The sequence below is a fragment of the Labrus bergylta genome, chromosome 2, assembly GCF_963930695.1.
Source record: "Labrus bergylta chromosome 2, fLabBer1.1, whole genome shotgun sequence".
NCBI lineage: Eukaryota > Metazoa > Chordata > Actinopteri > Labriformes > Labridae > Labrus > Labrus bergylta.
The window spans coordinates 31,680,612-31,704,327 of record NC_089196.1 but is presented as its reverse complement, the minus strand read 5'-3'; the positions used below and the strand labels follow the sequence as shown (position 1 = coordinate 31,704,327).

General features: G+C 45.6%; 1 protein-coding gene across 1 annotated transcript in view; it reads left to right on the top strand.

Moving 5' to 3' along the window:
* Positions 1–275: 275 nt before the first annotated feature.
* emid1 (EMI domain containing 1) overlaps positions 276–23,716 on the top strand; it is a gene marked incomplete at its 3' end in the record, with an annotated part of 62,660 nt that continues 39,219 nt past the window's right edge. The window contains 3 exon segments of the mRNA XM_065951700.1: positions 276–911; positions 10,057–10,170; positions 10,549–10,652. Of these exon segments, the coding sequence (XP_065807772.1) occupies positions 730–911; positions 10,057–10,170; positions 10,549–10,652 (400 nt within the window).

Below are 23,716 nucleotides of genomic sequence, written 5' to 3'. Positions count from 1 at the left end.
AATAACTATCAAGAAATCATAAATCTTCTTCCCTGTACTCTTTCTTTTTCTTTAGTCATACAGAAGAATCATCAGTGTTCATCTCAGGCTGTTTCATAACCAGATAAGAACTCCCCACATGAGCTTTAAATACAACTTTTTGCATGTTAAAGAAGTACAACTAAGCAATAATTCGACTGATATGCAGATTTGATCACCAAACGACTGAGTTTCAGTGATTTCAGGAAACCTCTAACAAGCTCGACCCATAATTCAGTCAGAACAAAAACAGTGCGTAATGTTCAGTGTGCCATGAGCGCGCATTGTCCTCTGACTGTGTGAGAGGTAGAAACGGGGCAGGGTGAAAGAGAGCCAGCAGCAAGGCAGGCAGGCTGTGCTTTTTAAAACACCCGAGGAGAGACTATAAAAGTGCTTTCATGCCCGCTGCAGGAGAGAGAGCAGAGACGGGACGACGCGCAGATTGACTTTCACGTCTGTCATAGGTAGAGCAGTGGGGTCTTATGTGACGGTGTTTCGTTAGGTCTCCAAGGGGTTTAGTTTAGTAACGAGAGTCAGACCTGCTTTATTTTGTTGTTGTATACTTTAGTGAATATGACGTGCGTCTCATCCAGCCGCCCCGGTGCAGTTTGACTTCTCTTCCCACCGCACCGAGCTGGAGTCACAAACCGGTCTGCTTTCTACCCGGGTGGAAGTCGGGCTCATTCAAACTTTTTTCTGGCCGTACATTTGATGCCACGGGAAATGGGACCGCGCCAACAGGAGAGCGTGCCCGCGCTGTGCAGGAAAAGTTTGCTTTGGACCGTGCTGATCCTGTGGCTGAGCACCTTAGTGGACGGGACCTGGAAGACCGGACTTTACAAAACCTACTCATCCGGGACCGCAGCTTCCCACACCTCAGTCTATCAGAAAAGGTAAGAGAGTCTCTTGAATGTTTGAATCATACCGTGTCTTCTGATGGTAACCTCATGTTTCTATTTTTAGACCCAACAGCAACTTATTGTGTTTTTAATGTCAATGCATGACTGCGCAGAGCGACTCCCATCTCCATCCATCTACCAGGTCCCATTGTCTTCCTGACAGTCGGTTTCCTTTTTCCTGTGCTGGCTGGCAGCACACTTTGCTCTGCTGACTCCCATCCCCATTGTTGTCCCCTCGGCTCCTCCTGAGACCTCCTGTACTGTCTCTCTGTGTGTGAGGCGTGCAGGTTCCTCTTTTCTTTCTTACCTGCAGCAGGAGGTGCAGGAGGTGCAGGGGGCAACATCTGCTCCTAACTCAGGTTGTCAGGGGGTTTTCTTCAGAGCACCCTTTGGTCCTGCTTGATCCCTGCAAGATGCATCTTGAATCACTTTTAAGGGGGTTGATGATTTTAAAGTTTGTGGTAAATCAATATTTTTAGTGCATTTTTAGCGAAGATTTCGAACACTAAGGGTAGAAATTGCATAGGTGAGTCATGATATGATACCAGATACAAGGCCCACGATACAGAGACTTAGTGATAGTCGATATATTGCAAGACAATCATTTATTGATACATCAAGATATAAATGAAGGACATGCTCCTTAAAAAGGTGAAGTGCAGGATTTGGTGTGAGTTTCACCTCTAATCACACTTCATACTTAAACGGCTGTGGCACAGTGTCAGTTGTCTCTCAATGGGAAGGTTGAGGGTTTGATCCCCAGCCCCTGCAGCAACATGTCCGATGTGTCCTTCGGCAAGACACTTAACCAAGAATTGCTCCCGCTGCTCAGTCAGTGGTGTGTAAATAGAATAGAATAGAATAGAGTTACTTTATTGATCCCAAACTGGGAAATTGTGTCGTTACAGCAGCAGGTTGTCCAAACACACAATATGAGTAAAAAACACAATATTAGAAAATTTAAACACAATATAATATTAAATACAAAGTAAATAAACACTAAAAATATCAAAACTAAGAATGGGAATATATACAACCAGGATTTAACTAAACATTACTTGTCTTAAATATGAAAGATTAAATGTAAATGTGCAAAAACAGAGTTGTAAATGGACAGTATTGACATAAGTTAAAGTGCAGGAGTGTAGACACATTATCAGCAGAATGTGTAGGAATGAGATTCTGACGGTCACTTTACATATCAGCTTCTGCCATCAGCGTGTGAATGTGTAGGTGTGACCTGCGGTGTAAAGCACTCAGAAGACTATAAGCGCCATGTAATCTCAAGTCCATTTACCATTTACTTTTCATTATCCCCCTGACTTCTTCTTCCACTTTTTATCCCTCTGATAACGTCGTCTTTGACCATTTAATCTAGTCGAATTTGCAGCAAATTCTGTTCAGAGCACCATATTTTTTGAAAGTGAAATATCTATGTATTGGAACCAGAGATCACACGATAAACTGTCTTATCAATATGTGTTTCCACCCCTGCTGAACACCAGCTCTTCTTCCCTCCTGCACAGAGCCCGTGCTTCACAAACAAGAGGACGTTTCCCCATCGTGCAAATATTTATGCTTTAAGGTCATAAGTGTGTGTATATTTGGGCTGAACCCCGCCTCCCCCTTTTTCTGCTGGGTGTGTCCAGGTGGTCTCGCTCCGCTGACTCACCTCCGTGCTCACATCCTCCGGCGGTCATGATCCAGAGGTTTGTGGACGTGTTTACTAAACACAAGCAGCTGGCTCTCCGTCACATCTGGGCCATGTTGTGGGAAAGGTGGAGGAGGTTTACTAGGCGGTGTGTGTAGCGCTGTTTGTAAGAGGCCGGATCAGACGGAGAAGAAGAAGAAGAAGCTGCTGTTTGTGGGGAGAGGTCAGCGGGTTTGAGGAGCTGAATGTCTCCGTCCACCTGCTGTCCTTCCTGAAAGCTTATTGTGTGTCAACAAAGCCAAACAGTCACAGTGGGATTCAGGAGGGAGGAACGCTCCACACGCAGTGACAGAAACGTGTTAAAATTCAGGAACTTGAATATTAATTTTAGAACAAGGAAAGAATTTTGACGCAGGGAAACCTTCACTGAGAATGTCCCCGGTGTTCCTGCTCTCTCTCTCTCTCTGTCTTCACACAGTGATTACCCAAATCAAAGGGGATTAACACGTCCTCACTCATTCCTCTTCTGCTGTGGAGGAGCTGATAAAGTGTTCGCTCACCCCTGTCCCTCTTTAACAACTCCATGAGCTCGGTACACTGAAGTGGTTACAGACGTATAGCTGCTTCTTTATCCCCTTCCCCCCCCCCCCCTGTGAGGACTTGTCATGGTCTGACAGGCAGTCTGAACCCTGTGGCTGCCCTCATTCCTCACCCATCTTAACCATGTCCACGTTTTTCTTTAAGCATGGGAATGAAATACGGCAGAGATTCCAGGCGGCTGAGCCCTGTGTGGCTTAAAGCAGACTGGATTTAGACCTGGATGTTCAAAGAACTTCAGATAATGTATGTGCTCGAGGACATTATTCACAGATATTAGGAAGCACGCCTCATATCTGTAAAGCTCCATTAATAATCATCTGGCTGCTGATACATTAATGAGGATGTTTGTCAGGACATGGGACCATAGACCAGTGTAGTGCAGGCAAAGAATTGTCCATTATGGACCATGACTTGACCTGATTCTTTTTGTGACAGTTAACTGTAATGTGTCCATTCTCTCCAACATGTGTTTTTACTGTTTTTCTCAGTTATTTGTCATTTTCAATCTTAGAACCCATTGGCCGTCCTCCGGTGACTATTTGAGCCTCTGGAAGCTTTTAGGACCTTTGGCGTAGGACCAAAATAATAATCATGGCTATTTTGATCAATATTGAGATCTGGATCATTAAAGGAGCAGTATGTAACTCTGACACCTAGTGTTCAAAATGGGTACTGCAGTCTAAATTCTAAACATCATAGAGAGCTGTCTCCCTCTGCCCCCACCTCTCTAGAGTTGATGCTCACACAGGTCACCATGTGGTGGACTCTGAAGCTTCAGTGTTTATCCAGCTCTGCATGGGTCTGTAAACCTTTCTGTGTTCTAACCTCTCTCCATTTTTCAAAAGCATCTCCAATATTGATCCTAGTTTGAGCACGTTTCTGCTCGTGGAGCTTATTAGAAACATGCAGAGGCTTTTTAGGTCGGGTACAATCACTTCTATCTGAACCACTTCTCTTGACCCGCTTCCATCGCTGCAACACCTGTTGACCTGATAACTGCTCTCATATCTGACAAACAGAGGGGCGTCCAAAACGGCCGTGAGGGGGGGGTCGCCTTAAAACCGCCTACCTTCTCTGGTCCAAACAAATCCAGAGCATTCAGGAGCAGAATCTAACATTCCAAAATTCAGCTTTAACAGATTTATAGTTGAGCAGAAATCCCGTCTTTGACTCCCAGCTCTGAACACTTGAAGATGCACGGAGCCGTCACACTCAGGGCTCACAGGTGTCCACACCTGCGAGCTCACACAGACAGAGACTAATGAGAGTTTTCCTCGTTCCTGTGAGGAGGCACTTAGCTTTGACCCGTAAGGACCTTTTCTGTTTGATGATCTTCTCTGTCGTCCGCACGTGAAAACACAGCAGCTTTAACCTGTTATCACTAACGTGTGTGTGTGCTCTCCTCAGTTTCCTCAGAACATTTTTTTGTTATTTTAATACACTTTCAGTAACTTTCCATTCCCGTCAGTTAAAAAGTGCCCATTGATAAAGGTTATTATTATATCCTCTCATTAGGGCACAATTATCTTCTGTCAACATAAGCATTAGAATGGGTGTTCATGGGACTTCAGTGGCTTTTGCAGCCAGCCTCAAGTGGTCACTTTGAGGAACTGCACTCTGTTTTTGCTTCATTTTTCAGCACTGGAGGTTGCACCACATTTATCTTCTACCTCTTCTGTATCTTTGCCTCATCTCGTCTCTTCATTCACTTTCCTGTCCTCATCAGAAGCTCTCCTGAGTGACCATCTTATGATTAAATAACTCTCCTCTCCTCTTCCTCTCCCTCCCTCTCCTCTCCTCTTCCTCTTTCTCCTCTCCTCTTCCTCCCTCTCCTCTCCTCTCCTCTCCTCCCCTCACATTGTCTCCTCTCCTCTCCTCTCCTCTCCTCTCCTCCCCTCACATTGTCTCCTCTCCTCTCCTTGTCTGTCTTTTTGCCACTTCTGTCTTTTGTCCTCACCAAGACATCTGTAGAAATTCCTCAGATTTCTGTCCATGCTTCACTTCAAACATATCTCTGGATGTCCGTTCCCCCCACAGAACATGAATGGATGGTCAGAAGGAAAGGGAGTAACTGGGATGTTTGTGATCAGAGTTGTCAGTTCACACAGTCTAACCCTGAGCTTCTTCCTCCCACACTGCTGCAGAATGTGCACTAACTTTGACAGATGCAGACTGCAGAGCTTACCAGCCTAAATAATGCTACACACTGTAACCAGAATGCAGAATATAATTTTTTAAGCCAGTACAATTATTCAGCTTTAAAATAAAGTACCAAGGGGACAAGCATTTAAGTCTCCCATGACCTGCATATTTCACATTTTTGAAAATGTATCTTTTTGACTTTTAAACTAGAAGCAGGTTGATTTGAATAAACACAATGTTGCATTTATGTTTTGTATTCAGTTTACCTCTCCTAAATCCTCTCTGCTTAAACAGCCTGGGTTAAAACTGTTAATGAAATATTCTGTGCTAAAGAAAAGACATGAGGACTTATGACAAAATTATCAATACGACAATATATCCTCGTCCGGACTCGTGCAACAACATTATTAAAACGGTAGTCCCAGCTCTCTAATGGTTTTCACTAAGAATAAATACAGCACTCCAAACATGTTTCTCTGTCAGTTTGACTCAACGTGTCCCTTCATGACTCCTCAGGGTGGGGATTATGATGAATGAAGGGAACATAAACAGAGGTTAACTAGCCAAAGAAGAAGAAGAAGACAGCAGGATAAAAGAGAGACAGCGGGATGTTGAACAGCAGAGAAAAGAAGTTAAAAGATGAAGGCTGACAATAGGTGCAATTAGATGCCAGTTTCACGTCTTATCATGCTTCATCCTTCAACGACTGCTGTCTTCTTCTTTGGTGGATTACCTTCTGTTCATGTTACCCGCATTCATGTCATAAGCACCACGGTGAGGAGTCACTCATTTCTGCCTCTTGAAGTCTTGCAGAAAACTCCTGACAAACTCCTGATATGTACAGGAGGAGGTGTAGTATTTTTCCGCAGCGAGTTTGAGAGAGCTGATGTGAGAACACAGCAGGATATTATCCAGAGAATTCACCTCGAGCCAATAGGAGGAGGTGGTGACGTTTATATATCCTCCTGTGACCGGTGCACGATCATAGACTATGCACGAGACTGCTACAGTTTCCGAGCACATAATTAAACGGCTGAGGTTCCTAAAGGATCAGATCTGACTGGTGGGCCACTGATTGAACTGTTGTTCCCTCTTAGTGAACATTTACATGTTCTGTGAGTTTTTGTCTCTTCAGTGTTTTCCTGTCTTGAGGAACAGACGGGTTAAAGCGGTCATCCTTCTGCTCCTTTGAGATCGTGTCGTCGTGTCTTAACTGTCTGCTGTCGCCGTGTGTGACGTTCAGAGATGCTTGATGATTTATTCCGCTTGGTCCGGGCGCTCTGAATGTTGCCATGTGTGCACAGAGACCTGATACTCTCTGAGGGCCGTCCTGGTGCTTCTTCGGCCAGTGAAACAGCACGGTGCTGCTGGGTTTTCACACTCCATAGCAGCGGGGCGCCTCCAGTCAGAGGAAGGTGTTGACAATGAAACATTTTAGAGTGAAAGACGGAGTGCTCCAAGCACCTGTGGCCCTTTTTGATTAAATCCAGACTTAAATTCAGTGCACCATTGTGGCGTCGTTCTCAGCTACAAAATGAGCTTCAGGGCACGTTAGCTACACAGATTCCTGATCGCATCCCAGAGGAGACGATGATATTACCCGCACCCAGTCGATGAAATCTTCTTTAAGTATTAAGAAATGGGTTCCCGTGATTTTGAAGTCGAGTATCTGTTTCCATACCACAACAACTTAATGTCGGGTCCCAATATCGGGTCATTTCTTTCATTTTAAATAGCAGATATTACAGACAAACTCCTGCACACTGTCTAAAATACACAGAAAACATTGGCAGCATTCTGCACACTTTAGACAGTGTGCAGGAATTTGCATGCAATTTAAGACGGGTTCATTCCTCTCTTACGCAACCTCCCTTATGAAATAGATGTCGTTTTTTTTTTTTTTTTATAACTTTGGTGCTTTTGACACAGATCGTATCATTTGAAACACGTGGTAGCGTAAAGTATAGAACATTATTTTGAACATTATGTTTTACCTGCGCCATCATCCAGTCCTGTTCTGTGCTCCTCCATCACGGTCTGGTTTTGGATCTGCAACCAATTCAGACACAGACTGAAACAGACAATCAGGACAAACAATAAATCATGTGTGCCGACCTGCCCCTCCATCCAGGACTTCTACAGGTCCAGGGTCAGGAAACGTGCAGGTTAGCATCACTGCAGAGTCCTCACAGCCCGGTCACAAACTCCTCTCCTCTGGCCGGCGTTACAGATCAGTTTCTTCCCCCGGGCTGCCGCTCTGATGAACACTTCCTCGTGTGTGTAATCACCTGGCCAATAAAGCTGATTCTGATTCTTAGTTTTTTATATCTCTGGATCATCTCAGTTAAAAAGAGAAAACATTGTTCTTGCTGCTTTGTTTTTAGAACCTTTGTCTGAACCAGCGTCGGGGAGTCATGCTGGTTTTTTGCAGGTATTTACTTTCAAGCCATTTGGGAAATTGTAAACTCTCCTTTGTTATTTCATTCAGTGCAGCAGCCGCGGTCGGCATTTCCTCTTCGGTAATTGCATAAGTGCAATGCAAAGAGAGGGGGGAGAAACCATAAACCCCCCCATCCTCCCACCCTCACTTCCCTCCTCGTATACCCCCCCCCCTGGTGAACATCTTAGCTGTTCCCAGGTGAAGCCTCCTCCCGGCCTGGGAAACTCGGGTTGTTTGTCTGTTGGGACTGGAGGATAAGTGGCAGGGAGGAGTTAGAGTTAACCCCCCCCCCGCTCACAGCTTCACCTGACCACAGCTTCTTCAGTGTCCGTTCAGTGTCTGGACAAGGGAAAGCAATCATGGTGTAATGATATAGATCTGTCTCCATCTTCATCTAATTCAAACTGTGCCAAAACTCTTCCACTGTTCCTTCTTCTTTCTGATAATCACTGGAGCACATCGGGCCTCGTTCACCAACATAGGAAGAAAAGAACGTGCGACTTTTTGATCCAGTAGATGAGCAGCAGCATGAAACCAAAACAAACTGCTGTTTGGCCACGCCTCCTCTCTCCTCTCTCCTCTCTCCTCCAATCACCTTGATTGTTTTTCACTTCCTTCATTTCAAGATCAAAACACAGATGAATGACAAATCTGACAAAGTGGAGTCTAAAGTTGGTCTACAAAGCCCCTTGTCTCGCACTGAAGCAGCATTCATTGTGCACACGTGTGTGTGTGTGTGTGTGTGTGTGTGTGTGTGTGTGTGTGTGTGTGTGTGTGTGTGTGTGTGTGTGTGTGTGTGTCACAACATGTGTGGATTGTTAATGGGAGCAGTTCAGAGCTGCTTCTAATCCTCCGCCTTCGGCAGTTTCCTTTAGTGTAAATGGTCTCACACACAAACATATGGTCTCCCATATTGACAAACAGTCTTAAGAGGGAAACGCCCCCCCCCCCCCACACACACACACACACACACACACACACACACACGCTCGTCTTTGTTGCTCATGAAGCTCGTTCTCTTCAGTGATGGAGTGAACTCAGGCTGTAGTTCTGTGTTCTCTTGTTTCTCCTCCAGCTGTCCACATGAAGGCAGTCTGTGTTTCTGTGTTTCTTCATTCTTCATAGAGTTAAAGCAACACTCGGTATCTCATAGGATCATCAAAATGTTCTATATGTTTAGATACCACTTGTTTTAAAACAAAACATGCACTGTTATTGCCGTGATAGATTTATCGAGATTACCAAAGCTTCATATTTTGACACCAAAATCTGCTGCAGAAAAAAAGAGAGAGAGAGATGTCTGAATTATTAGAAACATTGCCAATATATTTGAACAATTTAGACACTTTGGAGACGTTTGCCAGCAAAGAAAGTTCCCATTATTGGGTGCCTGGGACTTACCTATTTTTGCTGTGGTTAGAAACAGGCAGTATCTTTGGATTTTTTTTATTAGTATCTAATTTTAAAATTCTTGCAACCTGAGTGTCTGATGAATCAACAGTTAATGACCTGAGCTCGCTTTACACTTTAAAGGTTTATCATTGAGCTTTATTTAGAGACAGGACAGTGAGGAGAACGACATGAGGGAAAGCAGCCACGTGTCGGAGCTTTAGGTTCAAATCTGATTGAATTAAGTTTTTCTTAAAGCTTCGATACTCTTCCATACTCACAATCAATGAAATCACAGATCTATAGATGTGGTATCACATGATGGATCGATCATCCAGCCTTAAAGTCAGCACAGTTGACTCTCCACAGCTCTAAGTGACAGTCCGATAGTCACTATCAGATCTTAACCTCTCCTCACGAGGAGGAGGTCAGTTTTTACGGCCTCGCATGATTCCTGATAACGTGTTAGGCAGAAGAAAGGAGAGTGGACTCCTGACCCCGCTTTAACCCCCGTGATGAGAAACTCTAATCTCAGCACGGGACCTCGTCGTCCTCTTTCTTCACCTCCAAAGCAAACGGATGTGTACTGATAGAGAGAGCACAGTGTCAACACAGCCCACTATGCACTCCTGCAAATCTCATGTAAACACCATAAAGAAGTTACAAAACAAAAAGGGCGGGGGAGGGGGGGGGGGGAGGGGGGGGCTGGAGAAATCTGGACTCTGCTGCGGGAAGACAATAGTGCATGGCTGATCTCCTTTATAGTGTGAGTGCACGTGTGAAGGTGTTTTAAAAGTAAACGCTGCTCTGTCCTAAAGTCAATGATTTATCTGCTCTCAGTATTCATGACTCTCTCTCTGTCCTCCCCCTCTCTCCCCCCCCCCCCCCCCCCCCCCCCATTCTGTGCCTCCCTTCAGGAACTGGTGTCCTCATACAGTCACCAAGACGGTGACCTGCCAGGTGCAGAACGGTACGGTGCTCCAGCGGGTTTACCAGACGTGCCGCTGGCCACAGGGATGCACGGGGGGCAGGTGAGACTCCAATAAGATATACGGCCTTTAAAGACAACATTGCAACACTTTAGAATACGTTGAGGGACTCTTTGGCTAGTGGGTCCTTTTATAGAATATATAGTGAGTAGAGAGTAGGGATGAGAGTTTGATTTCGGACGCAACCAATCAATTTATTTCATAAAAAATGGGATGCACCCCGCATGAATGAAACGCTCAAAATACATTTCAGCAACGATGTGACTCATCAGGGGTAACTATAGTTCATCTGTATCTGAAGGTCACTTTATTAACTTCTAATATCAAAGAGAACACACACACACACACACACACACACACACACACACACACACAGCTGTTGTATGTGTGGTGCCTTTAGATTTGATTTGTGTTTTGCAGCTACAGGACCGTCGTCAGACCTTCCTACAAAGTTGTGTACCGCACTGTGACCTCGCTCGAGTGGAAATGCTGCCCGGGATTCAGCGGCACGGCGTGTGAGGAAGGTGAGTCATGTCACACACACACACACACACACACACACACACACACACACACACACACACACACAGAGACTGGTGGTTTAAACCATGCATGAAGATCCCAAGAATCTTGCATCGGTCGCAGGATGTAAATGTCGCCCACTCGCTCACAGGGGATTTTGTTTCTGAATATTACACACCAGCTCACCCTGACGTCTTGTGGGAATTTTTCCAGGATACTGGCAGGATTCAAATAAAGTCTGGGTAACATATTTAGCCGCGTGCATTCACACTTGGCTGATGAAGCCAAGAACGTCAGGACATTTTGAAGGAGGTTAAGTGCGTGTGTGAAAAGTCTTAGGACTAAGAAATAGTTTCTAGAAACAGGTGTTTTATTCCTTCTTTCTTTAAGCGTGCTCATTTATCACATCGCTCTCAGCCTGTGTGTGTTCCCTTCCGACACGTGTGCGAGCGATGCTTTAAAAACAGGAGTGATCTCCATTAGGCTTACGTAAGGCTGCTCCTGTCTTCTACACGGAGAGAGAGGAAATCAGATCCCCTCCGAACGTTCACTGTGAGTCACATCCCTCCGCTTTTATTCATCATTTTTAAACGAGCTCGTTCAGAGGAGTCATGGCTGCTGATTCTTTGGTGTGGTTTTTGGAGGTTTTATGGTCCGGCTGCAACCGAGTCCACATCCTCTTAAAGTGCCATGCTAGCCCATGCTGTTTTCATTTTTCAGCTACAGTAGCTGCCCACACACACACACACACACACACACACACACACACACACGCTCACACAGTGTATAATGACTTCCCCTGGCACTGGCCCCTGTGTCTCTGCAGTCTGGGGAGAAGGGTGGAGTGTCTGTTTACGCAGCGACCCGGGACTCGACTGGGTGTAACGTAAATCGTCGGCCGTCGTGACACAAAGGACAATAAATGTTTACAGAGCTTTAAGTGGTCATTTATTTGCTCTGCGGCAAAGTAGAAGCTGTTTTTTCTCTTTCAATTTTCCCACTTCAAGGTGAGCTAAGAGCAGAGTCCAGCCCTCCTCGCGGTCTCCAGTCCGCTGAAGTGTGGTTTCTCCACTTTCTCAAAAACAGTCCCGGGGTTTGTTGCTTTTTTTTTTTTTTTTTTTTTTTTTTTTTTTTTTTTAAACCTTCTCCTCCTGTCAAAGTCAAAACCCACTTTCAGGCAGCGTAGACTTTACTTAACAAAAAAGCTGAAGAGCACACAGTCAAAACGGGGAGGAAATTATCCAATTAAGTTGTTGCTGGAGGAGATTCCCCCACCGCGGTTGTCATGGCAGTAGGGGGGCTGTTGAAGCCAGCGGGGATGCTGCGGATTAGCCACTTATCTGAGCGTCGTTCCGGGATGGTTCAGATCACAGGCGGCGCTGAGTGGAAGTGACAGCTCCCATTCACAGGGCCCCCCCCGCCCCCGGCTCCAGGGCCACCGGCGCTTTGTTCTGCTGCTGCTACCCGCGTAGAGTAGAACCTCTCACCAGCAGCAGAACCTGACATCCCCCCGCTGCCGTCTGCCTCATTCGCCTACGCTTTAAGGAGAAATAAAAAACCTCACACCCCGGGTAAAGCTGGAGACTGGATTGTGTTGCCAGGAGAAGCTCAAGCTGCAACTCGTAGCTCACAGGGTGCAAGTTTCAAATCCGGGGCTTTTTTAAATACCTGTGTGTGGCTCCATCCGTAAATCTCCAACCTTTTCTTTGTGGGATTTCCAGACGGCTTTGGGAACTTGTTTGACCCCTCAGATACGCCGATTCAAGCGCTTCAGGAATGAAGCACCACCTTTTATATAATTCATGCTTTAAGAAATCTTCCGTCTAGACATTAAGCACATTCTTTTTGATCTCGTAAATCTCATCACCGGATACATACGTCTTTTAAAAGAACCGCTCATATACCGCCGCTTCCCATCATTACCTTTCCCAAAGGCTTGTCTGCTTTTTCACAGACTGTGGAAAATGTGTATGATCCCGCTCATTTATTCACACTCGCCATGCTTGTAAACTCCACCGTTCTCTCAGCAGGACGTTACAAAAAGCCCCTCGAGGCCCCGTCTGCATTACAGCAGATCCAAACGATGTCCACAGCAGCGGGACTCTGGGAAAACGGGTTAAGGTGCAACAAGTGAGGAGAGGAGAGTACGAGCAGAGAGCGCGGTCACGTCTGTGGTTTTATTTCAGATGGAGATGAGATGTTTGGGGCTGCAGTGGTAAACGCTGTTGCCTCACAGCGAGGAGGTTCCTGGTTTTGAATCCCAGTTGGACAGGAACATCTCTGTGAGGAGTCTGCATGTTCTCCCCGTGCATGTTGTGGGTTCTCTCCGGGTGCTCCGGCTTCCCACAGTCCACAGACATGCTCGTTAGGTTAACTGGGGACTTTAAATTGCCCGTAGGTGTGACTGTGAGAGTGGCTGCTTGTCTGTGATTGACTGGTGTACAGTCCAGGGATCGGATCCAGCCCCCTCGCAACCCTGAACGGGAAAAGCTGAAAAGATAATGGATGGATGAGTTGTTTTCTACTGAGTCATTCTGTCCTGATACATAAATCAACAGATCCAGTCTGAAGGACAGAAAACGTGTCAGACCAAAGATGCAGAATGCAGAGATAAAATGCAAAAGAAAAAGTAGAGGTGGACTCGATGCATTCAAGTGGATTACTCATCACTGTGAGGTACTGACATCTCTCCTCACTCCTCTTCCTGTCAGTCAGCAGCTGGTGGCTCGTTCTGCTCTCATAGTCTGAGCTGCACAGCTGATCTGTTGTGCTCGCTGCATTGCCAGATATTTTTTTTTACCTATAACAAGCAAGTGTAATTGTTTTAGAGTTTTTTTGGGGGCCTTTTGCCTTCAATAGACACAACGTCTGAAGAGAGACAGGAAGTGTTGGGAGCAGAGAGTGGGATTCAAACTCATGGGTGCTCCAAAGACGACTGTAGTCTCCGTAAAATGGAGTGCAACATTACCGCTAGGCTATCCTGCGCCCCTTAATGAGATACTTTTGTCCAAAAGTTAAACAAATTCGCTTGCTAATATTTCAGTTTTTGTTTCAGTTTTTGAACAAATCATCAAAACTAGAACAAAATCCTGTTTCCTGTTGTATCTGAATTATATCCCATAAAAGAATTGGCTACAAAGAGGTCATGCAGTGGTAAGTGTGAGCACCCCGTGTGCGGAGGCTGTGGTCCTCCCGGCGGCCGACCTGTAGCTGTTTTCCTGCTTCTCTTTCCCCTCTCTCTCCCTGCTCTCTGGTTTCGGACTCTATCCAATGTCATATCTCCTTCTGTGAAGGCCACAGAAAGCCCCCCCAAAGAATAAATAAAATAAAATAAATAAAATAAATAAAATAAATAAATTAATAAAATTAATAAAATAAAATAAATAAAATAAATAAAATAAATAAAATAAATAAAATAAATAAAATAAATAAAATAAATAAAATTAATAAAATGAAATAAATAAAAAAGTAAAATAAATAAAATAAAACAAAATAAAATAAAATAAATAAAACAAGAGGTCATGAACCTTCACTGACCTCATCTCACCCTGTTCTAAACTTTATAAGTCCCTGTAGGTGCTCTCTGGGTTAAACCTCTCACGTTCCACCTGAGGGCTCCGAAAGCAAAACATGACATCATCCCCAGGCTGATAAACAAACGTACTCCATCATCGTAAGATAACACAGCATCAGACAGCCTGCCTTCACATTCACTCTCTTTTTCTTCTTATTTCTAACCCCGACCTCAGGACTTGGCTTGAATTCCAGACCGGTGGTGTAATTACTGAGTCCTAATTGTTTTCTACGAGGGTTTGGGAGATATTGTCTTACTTCAGAGATCGGGAACACAACGGTCTTTATCCCTGATTGAGCCTGAGAAAAGAAAAAAAGAAAGAGAAGGCTTAAGTATTTGCAGATGGAGGCGCTTTGATAGGCTGCCAGAAACGGAGATTTAATGTATGCCTGTTTGGCGATGGTTATAAGTAAATGGGATATCCTAACTGATGCTGCATCAAACACAAATATACAAATTAAAGCTCATTTAGAGGCAATTTGGTGATAGAGGAAATCAAATGTAACCCATAAAAAAAGCATTACTACATTACAGCATGCTCTAAAAGTTTGTATTCAGCGCAGGTTGCATCAGCATCAACAAAATCTGTAAGGCTCGTTGTTTTATTAAACGTTTCTTCTGTATCTGCTCATTTTCATAAATCTTAACGGTGTGAAGATGACACTTTAGAGACAGCAGCTGACGTCTTGGCACCGGTTTGATTAATGGACGACAGCACTTAAAAGAAATATGGAGGATGGGGGGATGCAGTGAAACATATGGGAGGAACGTAGACTTGAATTAGCACGGCTGTCAAAGCTGCGCCGCGGGGGGGGGGGGAGGGGGGGTCCGTGATGCCATATCTCACAGCCAAGAGGTGGCTGCATTTTTTTCGGGTCCCAATTTACGGTATGGCTGGGAGGCAGAGGCGCAGCAGTGTCTGTAATAAGCTGCTGAAAAAAATAATCTGTGTTTTCACAGCTCAACGCAGCTTATCACAGGCCTCCACGCTAAACCCGCCGCCGCTTTAAACATCCGTCGGCTGCAGCCTGCCATTAGCAAAAAAAAAAGAGGAGTGGGAGTGTGGACGCTGGTTTATGTGTCTGTCTGACTGCCAGAGTGAGAGAGAGAGCGAGCGAGCGAGTGGGTGGGAGCGTGAGGTGTTGAGGATTTGTACAGTGAGGGATGCAGCTGTTCTGCGTGATTGGCTGTTTTAATGGCGGCGCGGCTTTAGTAGCTGTGAGAGGAGCCGGAGGTCAGAGGGGAGGAGAGCTGAACGAGAGCAGGTGACCTCCACTCCCCACTCCTCTCAGACCACACAGAGCTGCACAATCGTAAGCCCCTCTCTCACACATGCACTACTTTTCAAGAAGAAAATTCCAGGACAGTCTGCCCCTGAATGTGACCATTCACACATGTTCCTCACAGCAGGAGATGTTCCCTGTGGGGGGTAGGGGGTAGGGGTCTTAGGAGGAAGACACAGTACGTGGATTTATCCTGTTAGTGCAACTAAAACTGTATTATGAAAATGTTGGTGACTGAGATTTTTACTGACTAACACACCAAGATAATGTGGTTTGGAGTCGATTTAGTCCCCAAACTGTCCGAGCTGCTCTGAGAATCCACCCTGACCCTGAAGTCCAACAGCATAAATAAGAAAGCAGGGGAAAATACAAGACAAAGGCATAAATGTGGTAAGTGCTAAAGCAAGATGGGACAGCATAGTTTATGTCGTGTCAGCCGTGATGTACGGAGATGTGATGTATTTTTCCACTGATGGACATATAACCAGTTTGCCGCTTGCTAACTAGCTTGTCGATTGTTTTGGTGACATAATAAGTCAACTGGAAGAATGTCCAGTAGTAACAAGCGCCACCTACTCTTGCAGATTTGGACTTCAATCAAATAGTTTTTCCTCCATGCTTGAATACTGGGACAAGGACAGTAGTTAATGACCTAATCGAGCTGTAACTGTATCTCCACTTCACTGTACCTGTAAACGTAGACCGTAGGGTTGGTCAGAGTCAGACTTTACTTCAAAGCTTCGTGCGATTGAATGTAGTCACAGGATCAAATGAAGAGTTGAAAAGAACATACCGGTGAGTAAAAACAGATTATGATGCAGCTTCATTACATGCATTAAGGTGGCACTGGTCGCTCGCTGCACATCACTCGGATATAAACATCACAACCGCCCAATCGCTGGCAGTGACATTCTCCTGAATACGCCTGCTGTGTTCACACATCGACTCGTCCAGACTTCATGAAGAAGATTTACTGGGGAGATTGGAAGGAAAACATCTGGATAAAGTTGGGTTGATAAAGTTGTCTGTTTGCATTCACACATGCAGCCCACCCTGAAAAGTTGAGGGAATATTCAGGAGTTGGGATGGCATGTGTAAAAGCAGCTAGCTATAGAATCATCTTTTCATTCAGCCTCCCTCCTCTTTCCTGCTCAGGCACATTCCTGTTTCTCCCTGTGTTTGCTTTAGCAGGTGTTAAATATGTTACTCACTGCTGCTGCAATCCATTCACAAAAAAAAACAAAAACCTACATCTGCAGTCAGCACATCCAAAGTATTTACGCAACCATAAGAGGGAATCTACAAAGACACATAAATCACACACATACAGGCAGGCAGGCAGGCAGGCAGGCCACAGCAGCTGATATCCCTCTGTTATGTAAATGGCCAGCGCAGCACTGAGTCTAAATGAAAAGCAGCTGAAAAGACGGCGAGCTGGGCCGAGGGCCCCAGATGAGATTAGACACGGGAGCGTCCAACGTTTCAGCCCACGCTGCTCCGCTCAGGGGAGCAGTCATAACAGTCATTAATTAACAAACAACAGCTCTAAAAACACCAACCGGACAACTTTAAAACAACTGAGCGGGGAGTTCTTCTTCTTCTTCTTATGTAACTCTGTGCTGGTTTGTGCATCAGGCCCAAAGACAGTCCAACTATTATGATTCATAGAGGGGTTCAAGTATTTAAATTGGAATAAACATATTCTTATAATGATAATATGTGTTTGACATGATGTTGAAATGTTCCATGAAAAACCACAAAGAGAGCACGTTGTACAGAATCCTGCAGGCTGTGGGATCTGAAAAGAGTTTACAATGATGCCTTCATGGATGCCTGCATTCTAATCCTAAGAATACACTTATATTTATAGCATTTATTTATATTTATAGCATCCCATTAATCCATCCATATATACCTAATAATTCACTTTTTTATAGTCTACATCTGTAAATTTTGTAATTACTGTACATAGCACAGATTCTTGCACTTTCTGCTTATTTGCACTTCTGGTGAGATGCCAAACCTCATTTCGTTACTCTATACTTGTGTATGTGTAATGACAGTAAAGTTGAATCTCATCTCATCTCATTTTCATGGTTTCTGTTTGACGACGACAGACTGAAGGTAGAGTAGTTTCATTTAGTACGGAACATGCATCCATACTTATTTTATTTACTCCATTTTCCCGTCATAACGAGGAATTATTTAACGTTTTTTTGTCTCAAGATCTCAAGTTATTGGGGCGCTGTTGGCCGAGTGGTTAGGACGTGCGCTCCATGTACAGAGGCTGTTCGACCTGTGGCTCCTTTCCCGGGTGTCTCCTTCTGGTGTCTCCTTCTGGTGTCTCCCCCTGGTGTCTCCTTATGGTGTCTCCTTCTGGTGTCTCCTTCTGGTGTCTCCTTCTGGTGTCTCCTTCTGGTGTCTCCTCATGGTGTTTCCTTCTGGTGTCTCCTTCTGGTGTCTCTGTCTGGTGTCTCCTTCTGGTGTCTCTGTCTGGTGTCTCCTCCTGGTGTCTCCTCATGGTGTTTCCTTCTGGTGTCTCCTTCTGGTGTCTCTGTCTGGTGTCTCCTTCTGGTGTCTCCTTCTGGTGTCTCCTTCTGGTGCCTCCCCCTGGTGTCTCCCCCTGGTGTCTCTGTCTGGTGTCTCCTTCTGGTGTCTCCTTCTGGTGTCTCCTCCTGGTGTCTCCTCATGGTATCTCCCCCTGGTGTCTCCTTATGGTGTCTCCTCATGGTGTCTCCTTCTGGTGTCTCCTTCTGGTGTCTCCTTCTGGTGTCTCCTTCTGGTGTTTCCTTCTGGTGTCTCCTTCTGGTGTCTCTGTCTGGTGTCTCCTTCTGGTGTCTCCTTCTGGTGTCTCCTTCTGGTGTCTCTGTCTGGTGTCTCCTTCTGGTGTCTCCTCCTGGTGTCTCCTCATGGTGTTTCCTTCTGGTGTCTCCTTCTGGTGTCTCTGTCTGGTGTCTCCTTCTGGTGTCTCCCCCTGGTGTCTCCTTCTGGTGCCTCCCCCTGGTGTCTCCCCCTGGTGTCTCCTTCTGGTGTCTCCTTCTGGTGTCTCCCAGTGTGTTTGGTGTCTCCTTCTGGTGTCTCCTTCTGGTGTCTCCTCATGGTGTTTTCTTCTGGTGTCTCCTTCTGGTGTCTCCTTCTGATGTCTCCCCCTGGTGTCTCCTCCTGGCATCTCCTTCTGGTGTCTCCTTCTGGTGTCTCTGTCTGGTGTCTCCTTCTGGTGTCTCCTTCTGGTGTCTTCTTCTAGTGTCTCCTTCCGGTGTCTCCTTCTGGTGCCTCCCCCTGGTGTCTCCTCCTGGTATCTCCTTCTGGTGTCTCCTTCTGGTGTCTCTGTCTGGTGTCTCCTTCTGGTGTCTCCTTCTGGTGTTTCCTTCTGGTGTCTTCTTCTGGTGTCTCCTTCTGGTGTCTCCTTCTGGTGTCTCTGTCTGGTGTCTCCTTCTGGTGTCTCCTTCTGGTGTCTTCTTCTGGTGTCTCCTTCTGGTGTCTCCTCCTGGTGTCTCCTTCTGGTGTTTTCTTCTGGTGTCTCCTTCTGGTGTCTCCTTCTGATGTCTCCCCCTGGTGTCTCCTTCTGATGTCTCCTTCTGATGTCTCCTTCTGGTGTCTCCTTCTGATGTCTCCCCCTGATGTCTCCTTCTGATGTCTCCCCCTGGTGTCTCCTTCTGATGTCTCCTTCTGGTGTCTCCTTCTGATGTCTCCTTCTGGTGTCTCCTTCTGGTGTCTCTGTCTGGTGTCTCCTCTTGGTGTTTACTTCTGGTGTCTCCTTCTGGTGTCTCCTTCTGGTGTCTCTGTCTGGTGTCTCCTTCTGGTGTCTCCTTCTGGTGTCTCTGTCTGGTGTCTCCTCCTGGTGTCTCCTTCTGGTGTCTCCTTCTGGTGTCTCCTTCTGGTGTCTCCTCCTGGTGTCTCCTTCTGGTGTCTCCTTCTGGTGTCTTCTTCTGGTGTCTCCTCTTGGTGTTTTCTTCTGGTGTCTCCTTCTGATGTCTCCCCCTGGTGTCGCCTTCTGATGTCTCCTTCTGATGTCTCCCCCTGATGTCTCCCCCTGATGTCTCCCCCTGGTGTCTCCCCCTGGTGTCTCCTCTTGGTGTTTTCTTCTGGTGTCTCCTTCTGGTGTCTCCTTCTGGTGTCTCCTTCTGGTGTCTTCTTCTGGTGTCTCCTCTTGGTGTTTTCTTCTGGTGTCTCCTTCTGATGTCTCCCCCTGGTGTCGCCTTCTGATGTCTCCTTCTGATGTCTCCCCCTGATGTCTCCCCCTGATGTCTCCCCCTGGTGTCTCCCCCTGGTGTCTCCCCCTGGTGTCTCCCCCTGGTGTCTCCCCCTGGCACTGCAGCTCTGAGTGACAGCTGGCCTCAGTCATGATCGGTACACTTGCTGCACAGATAAGCGGCTCCGTCTCACGTTGAAAACACATTTAAGTCTAGCCCCCAAATCTAAGAGGACCCCACTCTTTCTTGTCTTCAGGCTCACACAGGATGTGTTTGTTTTTCTGTCCTAAGAAAACACACGAGGTTTCATGCATTACGCTCCATTTGTTGACCTGCATCTTCAACAGTCCAGTAAGTTCTTAAATCTCGAATAAATGACAGTAAACGTTAAGAAAGCAGACGCACAATTCTTTTGGTGGAATCTTTTTTTTTTTTTAAGTTTCATACGTCCTCAGCCTCGATTCTGAGTTGACTTTTATGTTTCTGGCTCCTGAACTGGAAATGCCTTTTTCTGCTCACTGATTTATTTATTACGTCCAAAGACTTCCCCCGGGGACTGCATTGAAAACGGATTTTCCTGCAGTCAGAGAGGAATAAAGTGGGCCGAGTCAGCAGCGCAAAGAGGGATGAAAATAGACACACACACACACACACACACACACACACACACACACACACACACACACACACACACACACACACACACACACACACACACACACACACACACACACACACACACACACGCCATGGCAGCCGGAGTATTCTTCTGTCCCCAATAAAGCGAAGGCATTTCCCCCCCTCACTCAGGAGTTTAAGTGGACTGCTGTGCTGACAAACAGACGGGCTCTTTACAGCGCGACAGGTCACGCTATCAGGAGCACAGAGACGAGACCAGACACTCTTTTCCTGTCTAAGATAAGACCACGTGAACAGCTTTTATCACACTGAAAGACAAAGCCTTAAAATGGCACAGTTTAAACCCTCCTCAGCAGGGAAGGTGTCAGCTCTTCTTCTTCTCTCTCATCTCTGATCCACTCAGCGACTGATGTCATTAAAGCTGCATTAACCCCCGTCTTAAGCCCAACCCATCATGTCACCATCTCTCAGCTCTCAGGTACAGAGAGGCATCATGTAGATGATGTAAAACACAGCACTCACTGTCTCTAGGTGGACTGGGAGAGGGGAGTGAACTATATTAGGCGTTTTGACGTCAGTGCTGAGACAATGGGAGCATTGATGGGACGTTTGAGATCCTGCTGCTTTCATACAGCTGTGATGAGTTCAGGGGTCCAAAGTGCCGCCTGCAGCCCACTGAGGGGGTCTGGGAATATGTTTCACGACCAACATATTGCAGATCTTAGAAAGAGGCTTTCCCAAAAATGTTCAGGGTGAGTTGCATGTGTAGTAATTTATTTATTTCGGTCACAAGAAAAAACAAAAACATTTTGACCGAAAAGGTGTAGGCTGAAGTTTTATCTTCACCTTTAACCTTGTTACAAATCATATTATTTAAGACACTTACTAGTTTGGTTACAACGAAACAAAAAAACATATCAGAACAAAATTTGTTCCAAGAATTTCTTTCAAAACAAAAAAGAAGTCACACTCTCAAAAAATCATCAAACCGACCTTTTAAATTTGTTAAACACCATTTTTTTTAAACAAAAATCTAAATCTGGAAAGTGAACTACACATTCTTAATTGGCATAAGTATTCCACAAGTGAACCCCTCTTAATACACCTGTTCTTTATGTTTGTCCTTACCTTTAGTATTTTATACACACCTATTCCCCTTAGTTCATACCGTACATGTGTGAATGCAACAACCACATTTTTCACAGTGACTTTATCCTTCATGCACGTCTAGAGGCTGTTTGGGTATATTGCACCAAGCATTGAAAATAAGACACAAACACTCATCATACAGACTCTGTTTCTTCTTCGGCCATCTTGGATATGTTGCTTACATTTCTGCAGCATTTTGTTTTGCCTCCTTAGGAACCCCTCCTTCACATCCGACAGAAAATCCCATTTTGGATGGCCACTTTTAAAGATGTGCTATGTTGAGATGAGTTTTGAACCCCTCACTCACTCACTGTGTTTAAAATGATGTCAGACTTAAAATAAAAAATGATGATGTTTAATGAGACCAAACATCCAAACCCAGAATTTGATGTCATATAAAACAAAGAAAAACAGTAAAAGAAAACAATGAACCGACTTCTCTTGGTGAAATATCACAGTCAGTCATGTCGAACCCTCTGTGATGTCTCGTTTTCGCCGCCATCCCCCACTCATAACCTCACTCCGCACCACAGAAACATTAAAACAGAAGAAAAACAGTTTCTTTTTTTCCTAGCCTCCCTGCAGTCGTGATGATGTAGCTGCTCATTTGTCTCCGTTATGAGTTCATAAACACAAACAGCACCACACGAGAGAGGCTCGAGTGTTGTGGCTCGGTTCGGGGGGGGGGACTTTACGAAGCCGACCTTCAAAAACCTTCTCCTCTCTCGTGTACACATAACCACAAACAGACCACCACATCACAGAGACATGGCTGTGGTGTCGTGGTGACATCATTTATGGCCTCTTGTATCACAGACCTCCCAAACATCCCCCCTCCCCCTCCCCCTCCCCCCCCCTCCTCTCCTCGCTCGCTCCGGTTCAGTTTCACAGCCGCTTAGCATTGCACTCTGAATAAGAGAAGAAGTTGAAAGTCACTGCCCGCCTCTGACTCTGCAGCTCTATTTGACACTTGGTCTTTGCATATATTTCCACTCGCTCATCATGTGGTCGATCCGGCGCTCAGCGAGGTCAGTGGAGCGGTTCTGATGGTAGTGATTAGTTCTGGACTGAGAGGACGAGAGAGCAGAGAGGAGGTTTTTGGATGAACTAATCCAGCATTTGGCCTAATTAGCGTCATCGCTGGTTTGCTTTCAGAGCTCAGACCTGACAAGAGGAGCGGGCTCGTCCCTCAGGGAGCCAATACTGGTGACCAGAGAGGAATGATGTCACATGATTGGCTGGAAGAGGGAAGACGAAGGAGTCTTTAAAGATGTCCCTCGCTGGCACAAACTGTCCCGATTCAGGGTCTGCATACTTCTCAGGCTGCGTAGACCCTATGAGGGCGGACCGAAGTGAAAGGGTCTGGTCTTTGGAAGATTGATTTTCTGTTTGCGTCATCAGCTGTGAAGATAATTGGAAATTTCAAGGCCCATTTAGTTTTTTTATTCGCTTAACTTTTAACCCAAATAATTACATTTAAAAGGGTCATCCTCAGCATCTTGAAAGCCCGCCGTCCTCTAAGAATTAGCCCGCAATGAATCTCTGTTAACGTCAGGCCGCTAAGCACGCAACAGGTGGATCCTTTGTAGCCCAGGAAAGAGGAGGATGCGCATATTGGCCGCATCTGAAGGAGACTTTAAAATGCGCCCTTCAAAGAATACATCCCTGAAGAGGAACACAGCTGCAGTGCGAGTTTATGGGAGGCTTTTTGGGAGGTTTTTAGCTTGTTTTTGTTTTTCGTCAAGTAGAGAAAACCATGAAACCTCCCAAGACTAAAGAGTAACCATAAATCAACAAAACCTAGTGTTCAAAGGCTCGGACTCTCAGACTGTTGGGCAGGGGGGAAAAATGGTTTTGTAACATACTGTAAACAGCAGAATAGCACCGATTGTGAAATCAGGGCCTATTCTGATACAGATGTTTAATTCATTATTTCCTTTGGCGTATGAGACTCCAACTCGCCCAACTTCATTTCTCTTTGAGAACAGATGAGAGTTTGTCCAACAGCTGATTTCTTCTGACCAATAAAAAAACCCCCTCTTCTATGAGTCAGCAGTTTCCAGCGTTAAATGAATATGTTGCAGCAGAAAAACATCGGTTACTGACATTCGGACAGCTGTGGCTCAGGTGGTAGAGTCGGTCGTCTCTCAACTGGAAGGTCGAGGGTTCAAGCTCCAGCTCCTGCAGCTACATGTCCGATGTGTCCTCGGGCAACACGTTTAACCCCA